This window comes from Silene latifolia, chromosome 7 (assembly GCF_048544455.1).
Source record: "Silene latifolia isolate original U9 population chromosome 7, ASM4854445v1, whole genome shotgun sequence".
NCBI lineage: Eukaryota > Viridiplantae > Streptophyta > Magnoliopsida > Caryophyllales > Caryophyllaceae > Silene > Silene latifolia.
Window position 1 is genome coordinate 111224851 of NC_133532.1, and position 21547 is coordinate 111246397.

The following is a 21547-nucleotide window of genomic DNA, read 5'->3' on the forward strand; positions in this document are numbered from 1 at the left end:
GCCCTCGACAACCTGGAAATGACATAGACGTGTATTTGGAACCACTTCTAGATGATCTGAAGATTCTGTGGGAAAGTGGGATACCAGTGTTTGATGGTTATAAGAAGGAAACTTTCAATCTGAAAGCTATGTTATTGTGTACAATAACTGACTTTCCGGCGTACGACGATCTTTCTGGACATATTGTACATGGGAAAGAGGCTTGCCCATTGGGTGGGGGTAGGGGTGTTGAATCAGAGTAGATGGTTATGCTCTGATCATCATTATCGTAAGTTTCACAAGGCGTTTAATGGGTGTCCTGAGCAACGTGAGAGTCCTCAGATTTTGAATGGTCATGAAGTGTATGAAAAAGTGAAAGATATTGAGATAATGTATGGGAAGAAGGGACCTAAGTTTTCTACTCGTGGTTATAAAAAAAAAACCATATTTTTTTGCCAAACTTCCGTACTGGCGTGACCTCCCGGTTAGACATTGCCTAGATTTTATGCACATTGAAAAGAACGTTTGTGATAATATAATCAATACTCTGCTGAATGTTCCGGGTAGGACAAAAGACAACAAGGCAACTAGGGATGATATGGTTGAGATGGGTATTAGGCCCGAGTTGGCAGCTAAAACAAAAGAAAATCGGAATTTTTTGCCGCCTGCAGCTCATACTCTTTCAAAAAAGGAGAAAAAAGAGTTTTGCGAATGCTTGCATGGTATTAAGAATATTAGAAGCCTTATTTCGTTGCATAACCTAAAACTTACTGGTTTAAAGTCACATGACTGTCATACATTGATGCAACACTTACTAGCTGTGGCCGTTCGTTCCATTCTACCTCCAAAGCTTCGACATGCTATAATTAGATTTTGCTATTTCTTCAAATCAATCAACAGTAAAGTCATTGATCCCGATGAAGCGGAAATTTTGCAGGACATCCTCGTCACCAGTCTTTGTCAGTTTGAAATGTATTTTCCTCCCTCATTTTTCACTATCATGGTTCATTTGACTCTCCACCTAGTCCGGGATGTTTTGTATCTCGGACCAGTGTATTTGAGATATCAGTACCTATTCGAACGATTGATGAATGTTTACAAGGATTACACATCTAATAGGTATCGTCTAGAGGGGTGTATTGCTGAGCGAGCAATTATCGATGAAGCTCTTTCATATTGTTACGCGTACCTCTCCTTGGATGAGTTAATTGAAGCTCCTACAAATCGTCATAGTGACTGGATGAATGGAAAAGGTGTAAGGGGTTGTGTTTCCAAGGATATGTCATCTGACATGTGATATAGAGCTTATGCATACGTTCTTTTTAATGATGATCATGTCCAGCCTTACAGTATGAAACAACAACGTTACCTTAAGGGAAAACACCCTCGTAAGAACGAAAGGTGGTATACAAATGAGCATTACAAGCAATTTAGTGACTGGTTTAAAGATACTATTTACGATGATGACAACCCAATTGATGATTGCTCAACCAGCCTACGACATCTCGCTTTCGGTCCTGATGCTCGTGCAACTTTTTGTAGCGGGTATGCGATCAATGGGTACACTTTCTACACTCGCATTCAAGATGAGGCGAGCATAATGCAAAACAGTGGAGTTTGCGTAGATTCCGAGGCAATATTCTTTGCTAGTTCAAAGGATAAAAATCCTATTTTGGGTACAATGCAATATTATGGAATTATTCAAGAGATATTGGTTTTAGACAACAAGGATTTTGAAATACCTCTATTTCGGTACAAGTGGGTTGACAACAACAATGGTGTTAGAAAGGATGATTTAGGACTCACATTAGTAAATTTTGACAAGGTTGGAAACAAGGACGATCCTTTTATATTAGCTTCACAAGCAAAACAAGTGTTTTATGTTACCGATCCTATGGATAAGAAGTGGTCAGTTGTTCTATCTTGCCATTGCCGAATTCCAGATGATGAAGACGTCGAATTTGAAGGACTTGATTCATAGTGATATATCGTAGTTTGGTAATGATGTTGAAAATGTTTACATTCCAAACATATATACACGAGATGATCATGATGAAGGTATTTGGATTAATGAAGAGACTAGAAAATCCAAAAAACGTTCCCGGCAGCCGTAAAAATATCATCAATCAAATCAAGATATCTTACGTCATGTGTAATTATTGTCTTGCTGTTATATATCAAATTGTTGTTGTAAACTTTTTTTGCTGTTGCAACGGGCGGGTTAGGGAAAAATTGTACCAAATGATGCTTTATTTCTTGGCATTAAAATCAAACAAAATGAATTATTAAATACAACGGTTATACCTAAACCGTTGTTCAGGACGTGTACAGTTATAACGGTTCACGCCGTTGTTATCTATACACTACGCCAAATCGGACCATCAATAAGGAGCGTATCACAACGGTTTAATGCATTTAATAACGACACTTAGATTACCGTTTTCAAAATATTGGCGGAAACCTAGACCTCGCTAATAAGAATAACGGTTTCCGTCGAAAACCGTTCTTATTATAATGTGACAACGGTTGTATAACAAACCGTTATCAAAAACGTTTAACGATTTCCATAAAATCGTTATATAATCACCATTATCAAAAGTTGTTAGACAACCGTTACAAGTTTAAGAAAACGGCGTTTCAAAAACGGTTACTAAATTAACACTAGCAACGGTTTTTGGTACCCGTTGTTATGTTATAGCTACGGGTTTCTTGTAACTGTTATCATTTGTTATTATGATATAACAGTCCCTCTGTACCCGTTGTCATTTATCATTTATGGGTGAAAAATAACCGTTATATACTTTTTTCAATGTAAAATATTCAACCGATGCATGTATGATAAATAATGAACCGTTGCATGCATTGTTTTGTTTGACCATTATTTACTATCCGTCCATTATTATATCCACACATTACATATTTTCCTATAAATATATCACTTATAATGTGATCAATTAACCATATTCACCAATTCAACGTTCAATTAATCATAGCCTATAATTTAATTAAAAAAATTACACTTCGATCACCATGTCGTCGTCGTCTTCTACACCCGCCAAATCACAATCAAATACGCGCTATGTCCATCCTATTACGTGTATTATACAGAACCTTCCAATCAAATCTGATAACAATGGTAAGGTTTTTTCGAGAAGTTTTACTTGGATGAGAGATATGCTTCGTCAAGGTGGCTATACGAACGTTAAAAAGGTCCACCCAACTTGGACTAAAGTTCATGGTTTTCTTGGTTACACAATGATCGAGTTTGAAGGTTTTGGGAAGAAGATAGAATCTTTTCGTCAAGCGAGAAAACTTCAGGCAAGATACGAGGATCATGATGCTGGGAAGAAAAATTATTATATGGATGATGTGTTACAAGCGCAATATTTATGGATTGCAACCGATTGTGACATTAATCTATTAAGAACATATCGGCACTATATTGACACTGTGTCTCATTCATGGGAGGAAGAACAAGTGCCTCTTAATAATCCACATATTGAATTCCCAATTTTATCGCAATTGCAGGGAAATTACAAGATGATTATGTTAATTAATTATTATTATTATTCTAATTAATGGTTTTAAAACCGCGCGTCTTTTAATTTCTTGTTATGTATGTGTTTTTCTTGAATAATATATGCGTGAGTGTATTTTATTGTCTAGTTATTTATTGCAAGTTACGTAGGTTTAAAATATTTGTTAATAAGTCAATTTTTACATTAAATTATGGGATATTCTACATGGTACCCCTCAATTTTTTGACTTTATACATAGTACCCCTACACTTTTTAAAACATACATGGTACCCCTAATTGTTGTCATTATCACAAAGTGTACCCCTAATAAACTTTATTTTTCGTCAATTAAACTCAGTTTTAGACGTTAAGTGTTTACTTGGAACGTAACCAAGCTTGTCATTTATCATCTCATGACATAAGGACTCTATTAGGCTTAATATCCATCTTTGGACGTGATAATTTGGCATGGGATCAATAAATTTTCCGTCAAAAGTTTTTTAGCCCATATATATCAATAAATATTAGGATCGAGATGGATATTGAGCCTAATAGATTCTATATGTCATAGGATAATAAATGACAAGCTTGGTTACGCGTCCAAGTCATCACTTAATGCCTAAAACTGAGTTTAATTGACGGAAAATAAAGTATAGGGGTACACTTAGTGATAATGACAACAATTAGGGGGTACCATGTATGTTTTGAAAAGTGTAGGGGTACTAAGTAGAAAGTCGAAAAATTGACGGGTACCATGTAAAATATCCCTATAATTAAAATTGAGTTGCCACATCAGCGAAATTGACAGCTGCATAGAAAAGTATATGATTAAATTTTTTTTAACGTGAATTAACCCCTCCCATAAATTATTAACGATGAAAGAATGATAACTATGTTGATGGAGTCATGGATATATCTAGTTACACAGCGTCTTGTTTGTGACGGGCTAATCCCGTCACAAGCTGAATACCTCTCATAAAAATGGAGAGAGGACAAGGTGGGACACCCCCCATGTGCTTACCCACTCACCCCTCATGGGTATTTTGTGAGAGGAAACGGTATTTGTCACAAGCTTGTGATGGATATCGCCGTCTTCAATGAGAATTTGTGATCTAGTTAAACCAATCCGACCGCGAAGAAGTTGACCTTGGATCTAAAATTGGTCCATATCAAAGATGTGGCCCCGAAATCTAGACTTGGTAAAACGGGTCACTGGGCCGCGTTTTGGTCGGGCCAATTCGGATCGGGTTAGTATGGGTCTCATGCTATTGGGTAATTTCGGGCTAGATCGGGTCGTTTCAGGTTTCAGGTGTTTTTCGGGTATATTGGTCGGGTCTTTTCGGGTTAAGTGGGTCGGGTTATTTCGGATTCAGGTCATTTTTGGCTCAAAGATTATGACAGTAAAAAGTATGTTTAGTACTATGACCTATTTTTAGGTCATTTTTGATAATTGATTTTTTTATTTTTTAACATTAACAATCTTAAGTGCTCTTTTAAATTAGTCATTCTAAGTTTTTGTTCAATTAGAGTCGTGTTTTGTCAGGTCGTTTTACGGTCGGGTGGTTTCATATCGGGGCAATTCCGAGTCAACAAAGTCCGGGCCGTATCTGGTCAATTCGAATTTCGAGTCCAAGTCGAGGGTTGCAGTTCGGATCTCAGGTCAACCATTCAGACCGGGTTAATCAAATCGGGTTAATTTTGCCAGATATACCGAAACCCCACTTAACCCTATCCAGCTTAAACATGTCCCGTATTTTTATTTATATCTGACTCTTCCTAAACCACCCGATCCGCAACCTTCAAGCTGAAAATGACCGACCTAAATTAATTTTAAACTAAGCTGGATAGGTAAATTTTGTCTTTATTTATTATACTCCCTCCGTTCCGGTCATTTGTTTACCTTTTACTAACTTTAAACCCGTGCAAAAATTACACGGATCTACTCATTCATTTTATTTGTAAAATCTAAATAATGAATGAAGATTTTTACAAAAAATGCATAAAGTTCTGACTGAATAATGTTTTATCAAAATTTATTGATAAAAAAAGTATACAATTTATATACGAAAGTTTTGTCTATATTTATGTTATATTCTAAAAATTAGAAAAAAAAATCACAGATTACTCGTATATTTTATGTTATCTTCGATACAATCATATAAACATAAAAGCTCAATATCCTTTCTCTCTTAATAAAATTAACTGCCCGACAATTAAAACCAACAAGTAGTATATAATAATAAATATTTTTAATTTTTTTAATTATCTCTTTTTAAAGTTGATTATCTATAAAATCTTATTAAAAGGCTAAGCTAAAACGCCACCTAAAAGCCACGTAGACCATATAGAAAATGCCACATTGAATTATTAAACGCCGCCTAGCACCCTCAAAACCCCATGTCAACGGCTCATAAAAAAATTAACCCAATAAATTAAATTAAATTGTCTTTACACATTCTCACCTCCTTGGCTCCTCAATCCTCATTCCGAATTAAATCTATACTACAACTCTCACCATTTTACGTTAATGAAGATAAGATTTCCTAATTAAACACGGTTGAAAGAGGAAACGTAAGTCTCTTAACACTGTATTTATTGAATTAGAACATGAACAATTAAGAAGACAAAAGAGCAAAATAATAAAGCAAGCCAAACATAATGTATATCCTTCTACTCTTATATAAATATACAAAGCTAAGCATCTAAATCACACACTGCATCCTTAATGGTCACCTCAATTAATTTACCTTAACACCATTTAATTACTCCTATGCGTTGTTGCCAATAATGGTGCTGGAAACTAAAAGGTCCTGATATTGTAAATAGTTGACCGTATTCGCATAAACATTATAACTTCTTGCATTATTGCTCCAATGCCTTACGTAAAATTACTATAAATGTTCTTCATCGACATTGTTGAAATGCGAAAGAATTGTTTTGCATCGTCACCAATAACATGATGAAACATGCCCAGTCTATAGTAAGCAACTGGCACCTAATTCTTAATTTTATTATATGATATTACATGAGTGCATCTGTGCATGTGTGATGTTCTTATTTATTTGTTGTTAGTCATTATCATTATTGTAAAGTTACTACTGTAAGTTTGTAATTATTTGCCCATTAACATTATGTTTATATGATTATATTTAATATGAAACAGAAAAGTAAAATTGAAGCAAGAGATGGAGCGGTGGGATTGGCAGCTTCCTTCTATTTTAGATTTGATGGTTATTCATAGCAATAAACCCCTGAAATCTTCGACATCACCTACGAAAATGAACTGAAAATTGTGTAGGGTATCACCCTTGATTTAAAATTGTATTTTTTTAAAGATAGCTTTTTTGTTGTTATTTCAGGTTGTTAATGGAGTAGGTAATTGATTTCAAAGAGTTTGGATTGGATTACTTGGACTAATAATAATTAGAGATTTAGATGCAAAGGAATTTGCGTGCAACATCACCACCAGAAGTGGATTATATACTACTCCGTATTTCGTATTACTTTTGTGTATGTCTGGCTTTTCCGCTATATGATGGAACATGAATTGTAAGTACTTGATCGGGCTTGTGATGTAAAATAGATGATATATTCAACTTGCATATTGCGTCGAAATTAAACGATCCCCTACTATTTTATCTCCCTATGTGGTTTTGCTGGTTATGAGCTTCTGGAGATTGGGTCGTCACTACCTTGTATTGCATACCTCTTTTCATATTGAAACATCTCTTTATATATAGCTTACATTTAATAATTCAGATCATATATATGTTAATATTAATAAGATGATGCATTTCCTTTCAATCTTGAAGAACTATAAAAATTTGGGTTGATTTTAAAGGTTCAAGATACAAGTCGTTAAATTAAGATATAGGTTGCTTAAGCGAGCAAAGTTGATCAAGCCCAAGTGTACGAGATATATTCTGAATTGACAATGAGAACTACGGTCTACGGAGTATTTGTTAGAACATTTCCGCTTTGCATGGTCAATCCATAACCAAAAGACTAACCTATAAAAGCATTACCAATGCAATATAAAGCTAACACCTCCCCTATCTTAAAATCTTAAAATGCACGATAATTTTATGGCTCCCACTAAATAATTATTGTGTGTTTTAATTGTATTCTCATGAAAATATCGAGTAAAAGCATGCAATACAAAAAACAATAAAAGTAAATAAAATCTTTCCAACATGTAACAACCAAAAAAGAGAGTAGTGAGGCTCATAGAATTTGACAAATTTTTTCACAAAGTTGGATTAAGAATTAAAGGTTACCTTTCATAGCTAGAAAGAAGAAGAAAAAAAGTGCGACTTAATAATGAGGGAACAAAATAAAGGGCACTTGCCTGCTTTGTTACCTTGAGGAAATAAGGGTAATGACTTAGTGTATCAATCAATACTTCCACATTACATAACTAAGGGCGATATTAACCATATGCACAACAAATGGGAATCGATAAGCAAGATAGAAATGGACCTTTGATTTTTACGGGTAACAAAATTAGTTAAATAAAATTAACCGCCCGACAATTAATACCGACAAGTAATATATAATAGTTAATTATCTCCTTTTAAAGTTAATTATCTTAAAAAGAAATTTCTAAAATAAAGTAATAAATGTTTTTACTTTTTGTTCAATAATTTTAACTTACAATTGTAATATCTGAGTTCTAAAGTCATATTTAAGTTTTTTTTTTTTTTTTTTTTTTTTTTTTTTTAAGTTACAATTTACATTTGCAATTAAAGTAAATAATGTATGTCATGCATTCAAAAATAATGTAAGTGTGATGAACATACTACGTATAAATAGTAAAATCGTCCCACGTCGGAAAATTACCATAAGGTGGGGTCATCCAATTATAAATAATATAATTATCCCATCGAAAGATTAACATAAGGTGTGATGATCCTATGATTATATATATGAGTCATCATTTGAACTTAAATATCAACCCAAAATCTTTTGAGTCTCTTAAGTACTGTCTTAAAGAGCTCTTATATGTTACAATTGTTTTATATGTTATATTTGTTGTGCTTTAACAGTTAAATTGATACAAGTGACCTTGATTTTCTTGATTCAATTATCTAATTATATTATACTCTAATCTAACAATCGAACACCGATTAGACTAACTAACAAATGTAACAATAAGTATGCATGATCTCCATAATTAATAAGTCTTAAAAGCGATTAATATTGATTAACTCAATTTAATGAGAATGAGAATATAAAAATGAGTTAGGTATGATTTCATTACAATTGGACCAACTCACTGAATATTAGTCAAACAATTAAGCGGACAACAAGTTGAAGAAATCCAAGTATAGCAAAGAGCTCAAGGTTTAGCTACCATATTAGCTCTAGCAACTGACAACACACTCATAATAAAATGCTACAAAAATATTTTCTTAAAAAATACATAGGCCATAACAGCTTATGTAGTCTTAATACCAAATTTATTTGTATTTTATTATCCACGAATTTTTATTTAAGACGGAATTATCCGTCTTCAACTTTTTTTTGTTTAAATATGTACTTAAATTAAAAGACTTACAAAAAGAGTCCATACATCAGTTAAGTAAGAGGGAAAAATCCAAAGAACAAAACTTTATTAAATCGAGTTGGATGTCGAACTAGGGGCGAAAAAAATGATGTAATTCTTAGTATATTATGTGTCACATTGTAAAAGAATAAGATGTGGTGAACATACTACGTATAAATAGTAGAATTATCCTACATCGAAAAATTACCATAAGGTGTGGCCATTCTATTATAAATAGTAGAATTGTCCCACGTCGAAAGATTAACATAAAGTGTGCTGATCCTATTATTATAAATAGTAGAATTGTCTCACATCGAACACTAACATAATTTGGGGTGATCCTATGATTATAAATATGAGTTATCATTGGAACTTAAATATCAACCCAAAATCTTTTGAATCTCTTAAATATTGTCTTAGATAGCTCTTATAAGAGTTTGTATTATTACCTCCACAATAGTGAAATTTATTTGTATTATAGTTTTGATTTTGGTGGTTTCACAATTATATAATTATATATTGTTATATCATCTCCTTTTCTACTCAAATTTAGTAGTTTAGCAATAAGTTATTTATTTTTTAATTTTTAAGCTGATTTTTTAAATAACGAACATACACCAGTAGTATTCTTATTATATAAGAGACTTTAAAAGTAACGCTAAATAATATTAATTTTTCAAGTTTTAACATTTTTTTTATCCAGAGAGTCCAAATCTTAAAAACTACTTAATATTTATAAGAAAAAAATGTTAATTTTTTACATAAGAAAAACTTTGGTTTTTAGATAAGATTAGTTTGTTAGCAATAAGATAAAATTGCACAAATGTTACCTATATATGTGCGAAAAACTTTAGACTCTAGATAAGATTAGTTTGTTAGTATTTGCTCTTTATTAATTGGATTGGATGTTGAATGTACGAATATTAACATATAGTATTTGCTCTTTATTAATTGGATTGGATGTTGAATGTACGAATATTAACATATAGTATTTGCTCATATTATTAAATATTAAATATAACTACTATTAGATATATGAGTAGCAAATTGTCCGTATTTCGGGATTCGGGTTGGATATCGAGCTAGGTGTGAAAAAGATGGTGTATTTATTAGTATGTTATTTGTCCCACATTGAAAAATAATTCAGGTGTTGTGAATATACGACGTGTAAATAGTAGATTTGTCTCACATTGAAAGATTAGCATGCATAAGCTAAGGTAGGGTGATCTTTTGATTATAAATAGAAGCCATCCTTAAAACATGGGAATCAACCCAAATCTTTTGAGTCACTTAAGTATTGTGAAAGATAGCTCTTAAGAGTTTTTATTATTAATGGTTAAAATTAAAATTTAACAAACTATAATTTGATTGTCACTAAATTGTACATTTGCTTATAGTGGCAAAAAACATAGACGGATTTATCTTTTACGCCTTTACGGTGGAATGATAGCAATAAGATGATCATAGGAGTATACATTACATGTGCTTTGTGAAAGAAACAACATAAAAATGAACTTTATGTATAAGTAATTAGAAAATTAATTATTATTTTTATGTAAGACGGTCTTATTAATTGAACAAAAAAATTTTGAAATGACTAACTTATAAGAATGACATGTGTAAGTAAATTGTCCGTATTTGAAGGGTAGGTATATGGTTCAAACAAAATATATATATATATATATATATATATATATATATATATATATATATATATATATATATATATATATATATATATATATATATATATATATATATTCCCTCCGTCTCCGTCAATAGTTTACATTTGGTTTATTCTCCCAACCAAAATATAGCAAATGTAAACTATTCATTTATTTCACACTTATCTTTGTATTAATCATAAGGGTTATCAAAACGCCCTCATTGGCTTACACTTACGATGATTAGTACTTAATAAATTTTGTTAGAATTCGAGATAACAAAGCTTTAGAGACTACTTAATGCTTAGAATCAAGTACGTATCAAGATACCATAAAGGATTAGGATATTTCATTTTATTTAGAATTATGTGACACCCGAATTTGAACTTCGAAACACCTATCTTTATATTAATCATAAGGGTTATCAAAGCGTCCATATTGCATTACACTTATTATGATTAGTATTTAATAAATGGCAAATTTAACAAAAATAACCCAACCTTTGATATGTCTTCCAGAAATAACCCAACCTTTTAACTTAAACAATAATAATCCAACCTTTGTATTTTTGTCACAAAAATATCCCAAAATCTCACCTAAACTAATTTCTACCTAATATTGAGAAATGACATTTTGTAAAATAGTTTCATAAATCTTTATATAAAGTTTATTAACACTACATAAAATCAAATAATCAAGTAGAAAATTAAAAAGATCCAAACTTTCATCTTCACCAAACTTTTTATTCATTGAGAAATCACAAACATGGCTTATCAACTCTACAAATTTTCGATAACATTAAAAAAGTTTGAAACTTGCAATCTTTTCCAAACTATTTTTTTTTTCAAAAAATTATATATTGTAAATGCACACTTTCTAACACAAGCTGTAGTCTGTCTGCTTGCCTCAAAACCTTAGAACCCGATTTATTTATATAAAAATTTTTATTTATTAATTTTCCATTTATAACTAAGGAAATTATAATGTTTCAAATTTTTTGGTTATGATTTTTTTTAAGTATGATATCGCAAAATAAATTTTATATAAAGATTTATGAAACTATTTTACAAACCGGGTTTTTCTAACGTGTGCCCTTAGGGCACACATTAATAACCCAGATATGGCAAGATTATCAACATATTCTCATTAAATATGGTAAAAATGAGAATATACTTGAGTATCTCATGTGAATATGTTGATAATCTTGCCATATCTGGGTTATTAATGTGTGCCCTAAGGGCACACGTTAGAAAAACCCAAACCGTTACAAAATATCATTTCTCAATATTAGGTAGAAATTACTTTAGGTGAGATTTTGGGACGATATTTTTGTGACAAAAACACAAAGGTTGGATTATTATTGTTTAAGTTAAAAGGTTGGGTTATTTCTGGGAGACATATTAAAGGTTGGATTATTTTTGTTAAATTTGCCTTAATAAATTAGAATTCGAGATAACAAAACTTTAGATACTACTTAATGCTTAGAATCAAGTACGTATCAAAAGACCATAAAAAATTAGGATATTTCATTTTTTTAAGAATTATCGGATACCCAGATTTGAATTTCGAAACACCTAATCGATAATGTTCTCATATTTCACTGTTTCTTTACCAAAATCCCAATTCTCTCCTTGAGCCTAAAACCAACCTCTAGGCTCTAACCCTAAACGCACCTCTAACCATAAACTGAGATTAAACGGCAGCCGACGACGATAGTGACCGGCGAAGACGACGACCAGCAAGAAGGATAAATCCATCAATTATTTAGTAAGTATGATTTTAATCTTTTTATTGTTTTTAATTGAATTGAATCTCATACGAATTTGCTATTCAGTTTTCTCTATTCAAACGAATTTGCCCTTAAATTAGTACTGTATTAATTTGCTATTCAATTGATATTAATTTGCTCTTAATTTCATATGTTTCATCTGATTTTACTGATGATGATTTGTCCAAGAGTGTGCTAGTTAATGCAACTGAAATCAGGGATAATGTACATGTGCTAGTTAATGCAACTGAAATCAGTGGTGTTTGAATTTTATTTTTGCGTATACCTTTCCAATTACAAAAAAATGCATTAATTACTCTAGATAATTGTCCTCTTATTCTTTTGGGGTAAATCCAGTAGAAGAATAAGAAGATGGTGGCCGAAATTGGTAGTGAGAGAAGGATAGTGTCATAATTTGGAGTGGGTATAATGCAATTCTTTCGTGTAGCGGAAGAGGCTTTGTGGATTTTGGGATGAGCCATGCCGGGTTTTGGGCAAGTGGTTTGCTGCTTTCGCTTAAAAATAATATCTACCATGAGGGGTTGTGGCCGAATTTTAACAGTGACCAAAGGAGTGGTGGTCGAATTTTAGTAGTGAGATAATGCAATTTTGGTGGTAATTTGGCCAAGAGGCTGGTGGCCAATAATTTTGGCGGTGGTTGATCAAAGGAGTTGCGGCAAAACATTAATAGTGGGTTTGCTGCAGTTCTTGGGGTTGTGTAAGGTGGATTAAGGGTGATGGTAGTGGAAGAAGATTAACTCTTAATTAAGGCGTTAACTTTTATCAAGAGCCTCACCCTACCACATTTGAAGACCATCTCAATCAAAGCTTTGAGGTTATGATCGACTAAATCAGTTAATCAGTGATCATATATCTTATATCTTGGGCCATTGAAATTAAGAAACCGTTGCTTAGGAATTAGAAGATGAGTTTTTTAATTCTAAATTTCCAATTAAAGAAGAAAAGAGTTGGGAATTCGGGTCTTCGAAAAAAAAAGGAGGGTAGAGAGTCAGGGTGAGAAATTAGAAAAGCATTGCTTCGTTTTTACTAAATTAGATTTTTTTTCTTTTCCTACCACTATTATTATTTTAAAACTATGAACAATAGGCCCCTTTCTAGCTTGGGCCCTAGGCCGCCGCCCCTCTAGACGACCCTCAGAACCGGGCCTGAGAGCACAACAACACAGTGTAGAGAATACTGCCTAGAATCAATATTTACAATCATATCTTTTATGTATCTTTTAGTTATAGTCAATGTATCATTGTAATTATTCCCTCCATATTTACTTGCATATATGACGGCTAGTTATAGCAAATTAGGTTAGTTTACCTTTTTTAATGTTAGTATATAATGTACTCGGCTCATGAATGTAATGTTATGAAGTTCTCAATAATAATAATAATAATCTTTCTCTTAATTCTCGCTATTCTATCACACAGTAGGTATGGTTAGGCTTAGTGTCCCTCGTATTGCTAGGTTATATATAGTTGGCAAACGATTCTGGAACTATAAAAACATGCGTAGGTGAGCTGACCATACAGACATGCCACAGAGCTTAGGATGCTGATCCCCGAAAACGTTCATAACGTTACTTAAGCTGCAAAGTTGCTGATTTACTAGCATTTGTGCTTCTAATACTCCACTGGATTCTGTAATGTGCATCCCATCAGCTGCGTTGCTTAAGACAATAAAGATGCATCAAATTAATCCAAATAGAGCTCAAATTTTTAGACTCGCGTATCCATGTCCACCTCATGTTAGACTATGGATTTAACGAATAACAATGAGTGAAAAATGTGATGTAGAAGAGTCTCAAGTTTCAAGCTAAGTCTGAGAAATAATGGTAGTCCCAGTAAACTGGGAGGCGTGATCTATAGTTTTGAACTATATGCTGTGTGATAATCCTTTTTAGTGCTATGGAATACTTTTGGTTGTTTTTCTTCCTGCATTTTGAGATAAATTCTAAGAACTTTTGTACCGTTCAGACGTGCAGCACCATCAGGCTCTGTCTTCTTTTTGCATAACAGACATGGAGGATACTCAAGCTATCGCATGTTCATCTTCACATATAGAAGACAGTTCTGCAATTGGTCATGGAGATGGAGATACATCTTTACCTACAGATAGTATGTTAACCTTCCATCGTTGCAAATATTCTTATGGTGATACCTTTGCCTTTTGAATAATAGCTTGCTGAACACAAACATGAATGCTGATTTTGGATATTGCCTGCCGAACTTGGTAGCATGTGTAGACATGGTCCGTAGAAGCATGGATTTCTATCTAAATTAAGTTGGCTAAAATGTGTCTACACGCTTACCCTTAATTTGTTTTTGCATGTACCATGTACCATGTACCAGGGTTACCGGATACGCTCCACCCCCAACCGTATCGCGAGTCGATACGATCGTATCAATTCGTGATACAAAAGCGAATCAGTACGGTCCAATTCGTTATGAATACGCCCATAAAGAGCGAACTGAATTACATTAATAAAACAAGGAAAATCGAAGAAAAAAGTAAAGTATATGAGAGATACTTACAATTATTTACCCATTTTGATGTGAAATTAGTAGATTTAGCTTTAATTTCATCTTAATTTCTGACATAAAGTATGGGATTTTTGAGATTTTAATGGTGGAAATGATTCAAAGGAAAATTGAGATGAAGGGCAAGGATGGAGTATCAAACAAGAAGACTTGTAGTTGTTAATGCTAAGTTGAAGAAGAGATGAATTTCTTTTTAATATTTTAAATTGTTCGATTTGTGAATAAGATGAAGATAAGTTAAATGGTTTTCTTGGGTTTGATTATATGATATGAGCCGTTAGATTAGATCGGTAAGGCAAATTAATGTTGGCTCTAGAGATAGTAAATAGACATAATGACATAAAGTAGTCAAGTAGAGTCGTAAAAGTCTAGAACTTTCATAAGAGAGACCATTTTCTAATATTGTAATTTGTCCCTTTTCTAGGTAATCAATATGGTTCTTGAGTATTTTTATTATTAATTAAGTGTTTTTTAATTTTTATTATTTGTTCAGTACATTAAGCGAATCGATACATATTAGCGAATTGTGTTATTTATAATACGCTCAACGTATCGGATACGCTAAATAGAGCGAATCGCGAATTCGTATTACGAATCTGGTAACCCTGCCATGTACAATAGTCAGCCCCTTAGTTTAAAAAAGCGCGCCTTGGACGTGCTTAATCCCAAGGCTCAGTGAGGCACTTACCAAAACACCTCGGTGTGCCTTATAGATAAGCCACAACCAATAAGATGTACTATTGTACAATTTCAGTAGTTTTTTTTCCTTCACCTTCATTTATTATGCCCTTCTCTTTTGCACATTATCCCTAACATTTATGAAGGAAATTTTGCACAAAACTTTATCTCGAAAATACCAATTTGTTCCTAGAAACTGTTCATAGTGTCTATAAGGCGAGCGCCTAGTGCTTTGTCACCTGGTCAGTGGTCCCCTTTCACCTCAATGCGCCTCACGTCTCTTAAAACTAAGTTCAGTCTTCTACTGAGATTCTTTAGTCTGAGCGTATCTATATATTATTGCTTGGGACTAGTCTCATGTGTATTTCTAGTTCCAATTGATATTGTCATAGACTCATTATTGATGAAAAATGATGGTTTGAGGGTGAATTGGCATTTTTTTCCAGTCGCTCAATGTCGCAAGTTTATTCTAAAATGTGGGATAGAACCGAAACGTCCAAAACCAGAATAATTTCTATCGGAGTCATTTGGGCATATAAGATGATTGTTCATTTATAGGGAATAGTAAGGTGGTGGTCTCCTTATAGAGGAGGGCTTGAGAATGGAGATAATGAAATCTCTATGTTCTCCATGAGAATGCTAACGGCTAGAAACCAGCTCTGTTTTAAAAAGAACCTAAAGTTGATTTCATCCCGAGTGCCTAAAAAGATAAAGTCAAGACTCTCAGTCTGATTGCATGTATCTCTTGTGTTATGTGTAGAACATCTTTGTCTCATTCTAGAATTAAACATGTATATTTGAAGCTCAGGAAAACTTGCTATCTTGCTTGCCAGTATCACATGCTGATGGCTCATCAGAAGAGGCTTGGTTTGATGACAACTGCGATAATGACCTTGAGCTACATAATGAATGGAAGCTACGACGAGACAAGTTCTATACTGTATGCTTCAAATATGTGCACTTGCTGCAATCATTTGGTTATAGTGTACTTTCCTTTGCTCAACTTCTCATATACACTCATGCTCTTCTATGTTGTAATTGTAGGATGGATATCGGGAAGGTATAATTGAGGGGCAAAAGGATTCTGCACAAGAGGGCTTTAATCTAGGATTCAAGGATTCCGTGATGGTTGGCTACAAGTGGGGCATTGTTAGGGGGGTCACCAGGTAATGGAGGTCTGGTCTGATATGCCAATATCAATTTTGTTGTGCTTGCCTTCAAAATTTTGATTTAGTTACCTAATCTATCTATTCATGAGTCTTGTATGAGACAGTCTCTCCATGTGAGACATACCAATCCCCTATGGGTTCCTCATTTAATTATCTGTGCGTGTCTTGTACAAACAATTTAATATGGGAGACCAACTTAAATACGTATATAATTATGTATTCATTTGATTCTAGGGTTAATCGGTTAGTGCCTTAACAAGTTGATTTCAGATTTCAACATTGTCACGTAGAAGTTTATGTGTTCAATAATGGATTTATTATTTATGGGATTAATCAATAATGTGTGGGTGTTGCATATAAGACTATCTCACTTTTTATCTTTTGACTGTGCCTGGGTGAAGCGCTTTAGCCCATTTACCAGATGAGGTTAAGAAAAAGCTTGTTGAAGAGGAGGAAGTAAGAAAAGAGTTCCTGAACTTACATGATCAAGTGGATGCCATAGCTACAGATGATGCACTTAAACTCTACTATGATAAAATCAAGAGAGAGAAATCTGGAGAGCAGAGCAATAGTGTCGACTCTGATCCTTCCCGAACTCAACAAAGCGATTGCGTTGGCCTGGAAACATATGTCGGGAAACTTGAGTTACTCTTACAAAAAATGCCGTTGGATTAATGTTGACTTGGAATCAAACGAATCCGGTGTGGTTAATGTGGGCTTGGGATCAAGCAACAATGCTGGTGTTGATGTTCTAATGTCGCCACATTAGGAGCATGTGGCTGTCGAAGGAGATATAAGAGCATGGTCGATGTGATTGAGGTAAGTTTCAGATTATCTTAGATATGTCTCTGCTAGTTTAGCTTTATTTGTTGGTGCCTGTAATGAACGAGTACTTGTATGACCGTATCAGATCATTATATAAATAATGCTTTATAATCTTTTTATGCGGGTACAAATAATGCACTGTGTTTGAAATCTCACATACCATGTCCATTTCTGAATTTCCGTTGATTGGGGTATCGTAGTGTGATTTATTTGTTACATTACTTAATTGTCCATTAGATCACAATGCTTATCGTGCTTTGAAAGGTTTTGAAGGGGAATTTTGATCAAATGTACCGAGTTAATTGGAATATAACCTAGCATGAGTCAGAGGGTTTCTTGGATTCTCAATTGTAGCACCTTATTAAATAGGTGGTGAGACAATAATAAGGTAGTGCAACCTGCAAGAGGCTTGTGAATTTTAATCTGTGAAGTTAGAAATTTGAAGGGAGGCAAAATGATGTTTTGGCTCCTTGGGGAATTGGGAAACATGGGATAATGGTGAGTTGGTGAATAATGTACCGCGGATTTCAGGACAAGATTTGCAGGAAATCATGTGAATTTACCACTCGTGAAACTTTGTATTACATTTACACTACAATACCTTTGTATTGTACTTGTATATATATACGTGATAGCTCTACTCTATTACTTAGACATTGTGAATTTTTGAAAGTCACATGGTCTGGATTCAAATTCTGGAAATGTGATAGCATTAAAATCAAACTTTGTATTGTATATATTATATATACCCCGCGCCTTTTAGAGAGAGTTCTCCATATTCACGTACAACACACTACTACGTTTTCACTCTAAAATCTTGTCCATAACACTCAGAATGGAAAATCCGAGGAAATCGCCATGGAAAAAGGGTCCAACAAGAGGCAAAGGCGGCCCTCAAAATGCCGCCTGCACCTATCGAGGAGTACGACAGAGGACTTGGGGGAAATGGGTTGCCGAGATCCGTGAACCCAAGAAAAGAACTCGTCTTTGGCTCGGGTCTTTCTCCACTGCTGAAGAAGCTGCCATGGCTTATGATGAAGCTGCCAGAAGACTTTACGGACCCGATACGTATCTGAATCTACCTCATTTAAGGTGCAGCTTCAACCCTCTCAACAAATCCCAAAAGTTCAAGTTTTTTCCTTCAAACAATTTTGTGTCAATGTCGCCATCTTCTACTGGTCTGCTCAACATAAATGTCCACCCTAATGTTCAAGTTATCCATCAAAGGCTCCAAGAAATCAAGAATATCGGCATAGGTAGGAAATCCGAAACTAATAATATCGGTAGCAAAGTCGAGATAGTTTCCAAGAAGGTTGATTCGGAAGGTGATAGCCGTAACCAGAGGCCTCAGATTGATTTGTTTGAATTTCTTCAGGAAATTGGTGTGTTAGAGAATGAGAATGAAATGGGAGCTCAAAATGGCAGTCCTAGTCCTAGTAGGGTAAGTGATCAATACTTAAGTTGCAGTCAAGAAAACGAAGCTGCATCGAGGAGCGTAGTCGAAACCCCGCTAGAAGAGGATAGTAGTGAGTGGGATGAACTAGTTGAGATATTTAGAAGTGATGATGTTAATTCAAAGAGTTGAATCAAGATTGCATGATGATAGAAGAACTAGCAGATAGACTTAGATTATTATTCTAAGGAATCGATAGTGACATGGTGTATTTGCCAAGCTTTTCTGGTGTCGTTTGTTATTTCCTTGTTCTAAGTACTACTAGTTTCTTACCATATATATTTGTAATAAGAATGCACTCATGCAGGATGCAGCATGACAAGTCGTGAGTAATTTTAGGACTATATCGATAGCCGTTTGATTGTTAAATATAACATTCTCTATTGTTAAATAACTAGTTGGAAAGCCCGTGCATCTATGCAGCATGACAAGTCGTGGGCAATTCTAGGACTATATCGATGGCAGTTTGATTATTAAATATAACATTCTCTATTGTTAAAATACTAGTTGGAAAGCCCGTGCATCCTCCCATTAGTATCATCGACAAAATATATACCTAAATTGATTAAATAGTAGTAAAACTATCTTTGAATCAGAATATCCTGTAATACCCGTAATTATAAAGGTTGATAAGTGAATAATTTATGTAATTCAAATAATTAATTAATTAGTAATAATCGTATTTATAATAATAGTTGTGTTGAGACGGTAATTAAGTGAATAAAATAAGAAAGCAAAGACGGAGTTGGGCTTGAGTATTGGACCGTGTCTTTCTGGGTGGTGTGCTCGGGAACTACTCGAATAACATTAGTATAGTAATAGCAATATAATAATAATAATAATAATAATAATAATAATAATAATAATAATAATAATAATATGGGAATTACATATTTTTCCTAATTGATTTCCTTTCCATATAACCTTAACCTACCTATATAAATAGATGACAAACCTACAACAATATAATAATAATAATAATATGGGAATTACATATTCATCATAAAAACACAAGTGATTCACGTAAGAGAAAAGGTGAAAAGAGAAGGAAGAACTAGCAATATAACTCGTTAATTAGAGAACCGTGGACTGACCCGAGACCGTGACCTTGACCGTGGGATACCAGGGAGTGACCGGACCCGCCGTTGACCACCTTTGACCGGCGGGAAAGGGGAGTTCGAAGGGGGTTTTGGTTGGTGGTTGGCTTATGCGTTTTATATGATTTTTGAACCCGTATTGACTCGTCTTGACCTGGGTGTAGGTTAGGGTAGAAACTAAGGTTTTGTCGACCACTGTGGGTGGTCAGGGATGTGTATTGGCGGTGACTTGGCCGGAGTTGCGGGAAAAGGGTGGTTGTCGTTTACGCCTAAAACCGGTTTTATACACCTACCCGTGACTTATTTGACTCGAGCCTCGGTTGGTTGGGTTCGTGGGGGTTAGTCGGTGATAGTGGTGGTCGTAGGCTGGTCTGGGGTGGTGGTTAGCGTGGTGGTTGACTGGAGTTGCGTTAAAACAGGGGAAAAACAGGGGAGTGTGTCGGGTGTGTGTGTAGCTTGTAATGGTGAGGCCGTGGTTAGGGAGGTTAGTGTGGCTGATAGAGGGTGGTTACTGGTGGCGCGTGTGGTGGTTGTCAATTGGGATGGTGTTGTCGTGTTGGTGGTGTGGGTTAATGTTGTATGTTGAGTTGTTGTTGGGTATTGCTAGTTGTTGAGGGGTGTTAGGGCGTGGTGTAGCGGTTGTGTGTGGCGGTTAGTGATGGTGGCAGTGGCGTGGTGGTGTTGGCGGCAGAGGGAGCAGTCCGGGGAGGTATTAGGTGGTGGTGTAAGGTGTTGGGCATGTTGTGTGTCATGATCGGGGCTACTGAGTGTGACGGGTTGTTCGACGTTCTGCTGGTTGTGTGTATATGTGTGGTGCTTGACTACTTGGTTGAGTTTATGTCTTTGCGTAAAATTGTGATTACAGATTTAATGCACGGGCCTGTTAGTAATGGCTTTCAATCTATCCGTGCTTTATTAAGGATCTATATGATTCTCAATTAAATAAATAAAAAAATAATGTTCACAATCCATTACTAAGAGGTTGATGTTAGGAAGATGAAAGGAGTCGAATAATACACTAATTCTAATATGGGACGGTTTTACAGTAATTCTACTGTGAGACCTATCGTATAACGGATGGTTACTTTTATCTTTAATTTGTTTTTAGTTAGTTTTTAGCGTGTTTAATAGTAAATCTCACGCAATTTTGGTGTAAGTTGGTCTCTACGGAGAATTACTTGGGTAAAAATAAGTTAACGGTACTTTTTTATATACTAAAACTTCTAATAATTTGTATTCTTTAATATGCTTGGCAACAAATTTCCAAAATCGTCATCAAGAACTTACATATATAGCTTACCT

At 34.3% G+C, this 21547-nt stretch overlaps 2 protein-coding genes across 7 annotated transcripts; both read left to right on the forward strand.

The window, feature by feature from the left end:
- Window positions 1–12267: 12267 nt before the first annotated feature.
- On the forward strand, window positions 12268–19516 carry LOC141592542 (uncharacterized). 6 transcript variants are annotated; one of them, XR_012521174.1, is made up of 6 exons: window positions 12268–12473; window positions 14460–14600; window positions 16535–16641; window positions 16746–16867; window positions 17272–17689; window positions 18530–19516. XR_012521174.1 is itself a non-coding variant. In XM_074413267.1 (5 exons), the coding sequence occupies exons 2-5, from the start codon at window positions 14504–14506 to the stop codon at window positions 17543–17545; spliced, it is 600 nt and encodes a 199-aa protein (XP_074269368.1). In that variant the 5' UTR covers window positions 12293–12473; window positions 14460–14503; the 3' UTR covers window positions 17546–17808. The 6 variants fall into 6 exon arrangements, 4 of the variants coding, with proteins under 4 accessions (XP_074269368.1, XP_074269367.1, XP_074269366.1 ...); XR_012521173.1 differs by having other exon boundaries at window positions 12299–12473; window positions 16505–16641; XM_074413267.1 differs by lacking the exon at window positions 18530–19516 and having other exon boundaries at window positions 12293–12473; window positions 17272–17808.
- LOC141592541 (dehydration-responsive element-binding protein 2F-like) lies at window positions 18531–19556 on the forward strand. The gene has a single exon (XM_074413264.1). The coding sequence runs from the start codon at window positions 18531–18533 to the stop codon at window positions 19278–19280; it is 750 nt and encodes a 249-aa protein (XP_074269365.1). The 3' UTR covers window positions 19281–19556.
- The last annotated feature ends 1991 nt before the right edge of the window (window positions 19557–21547 follow it).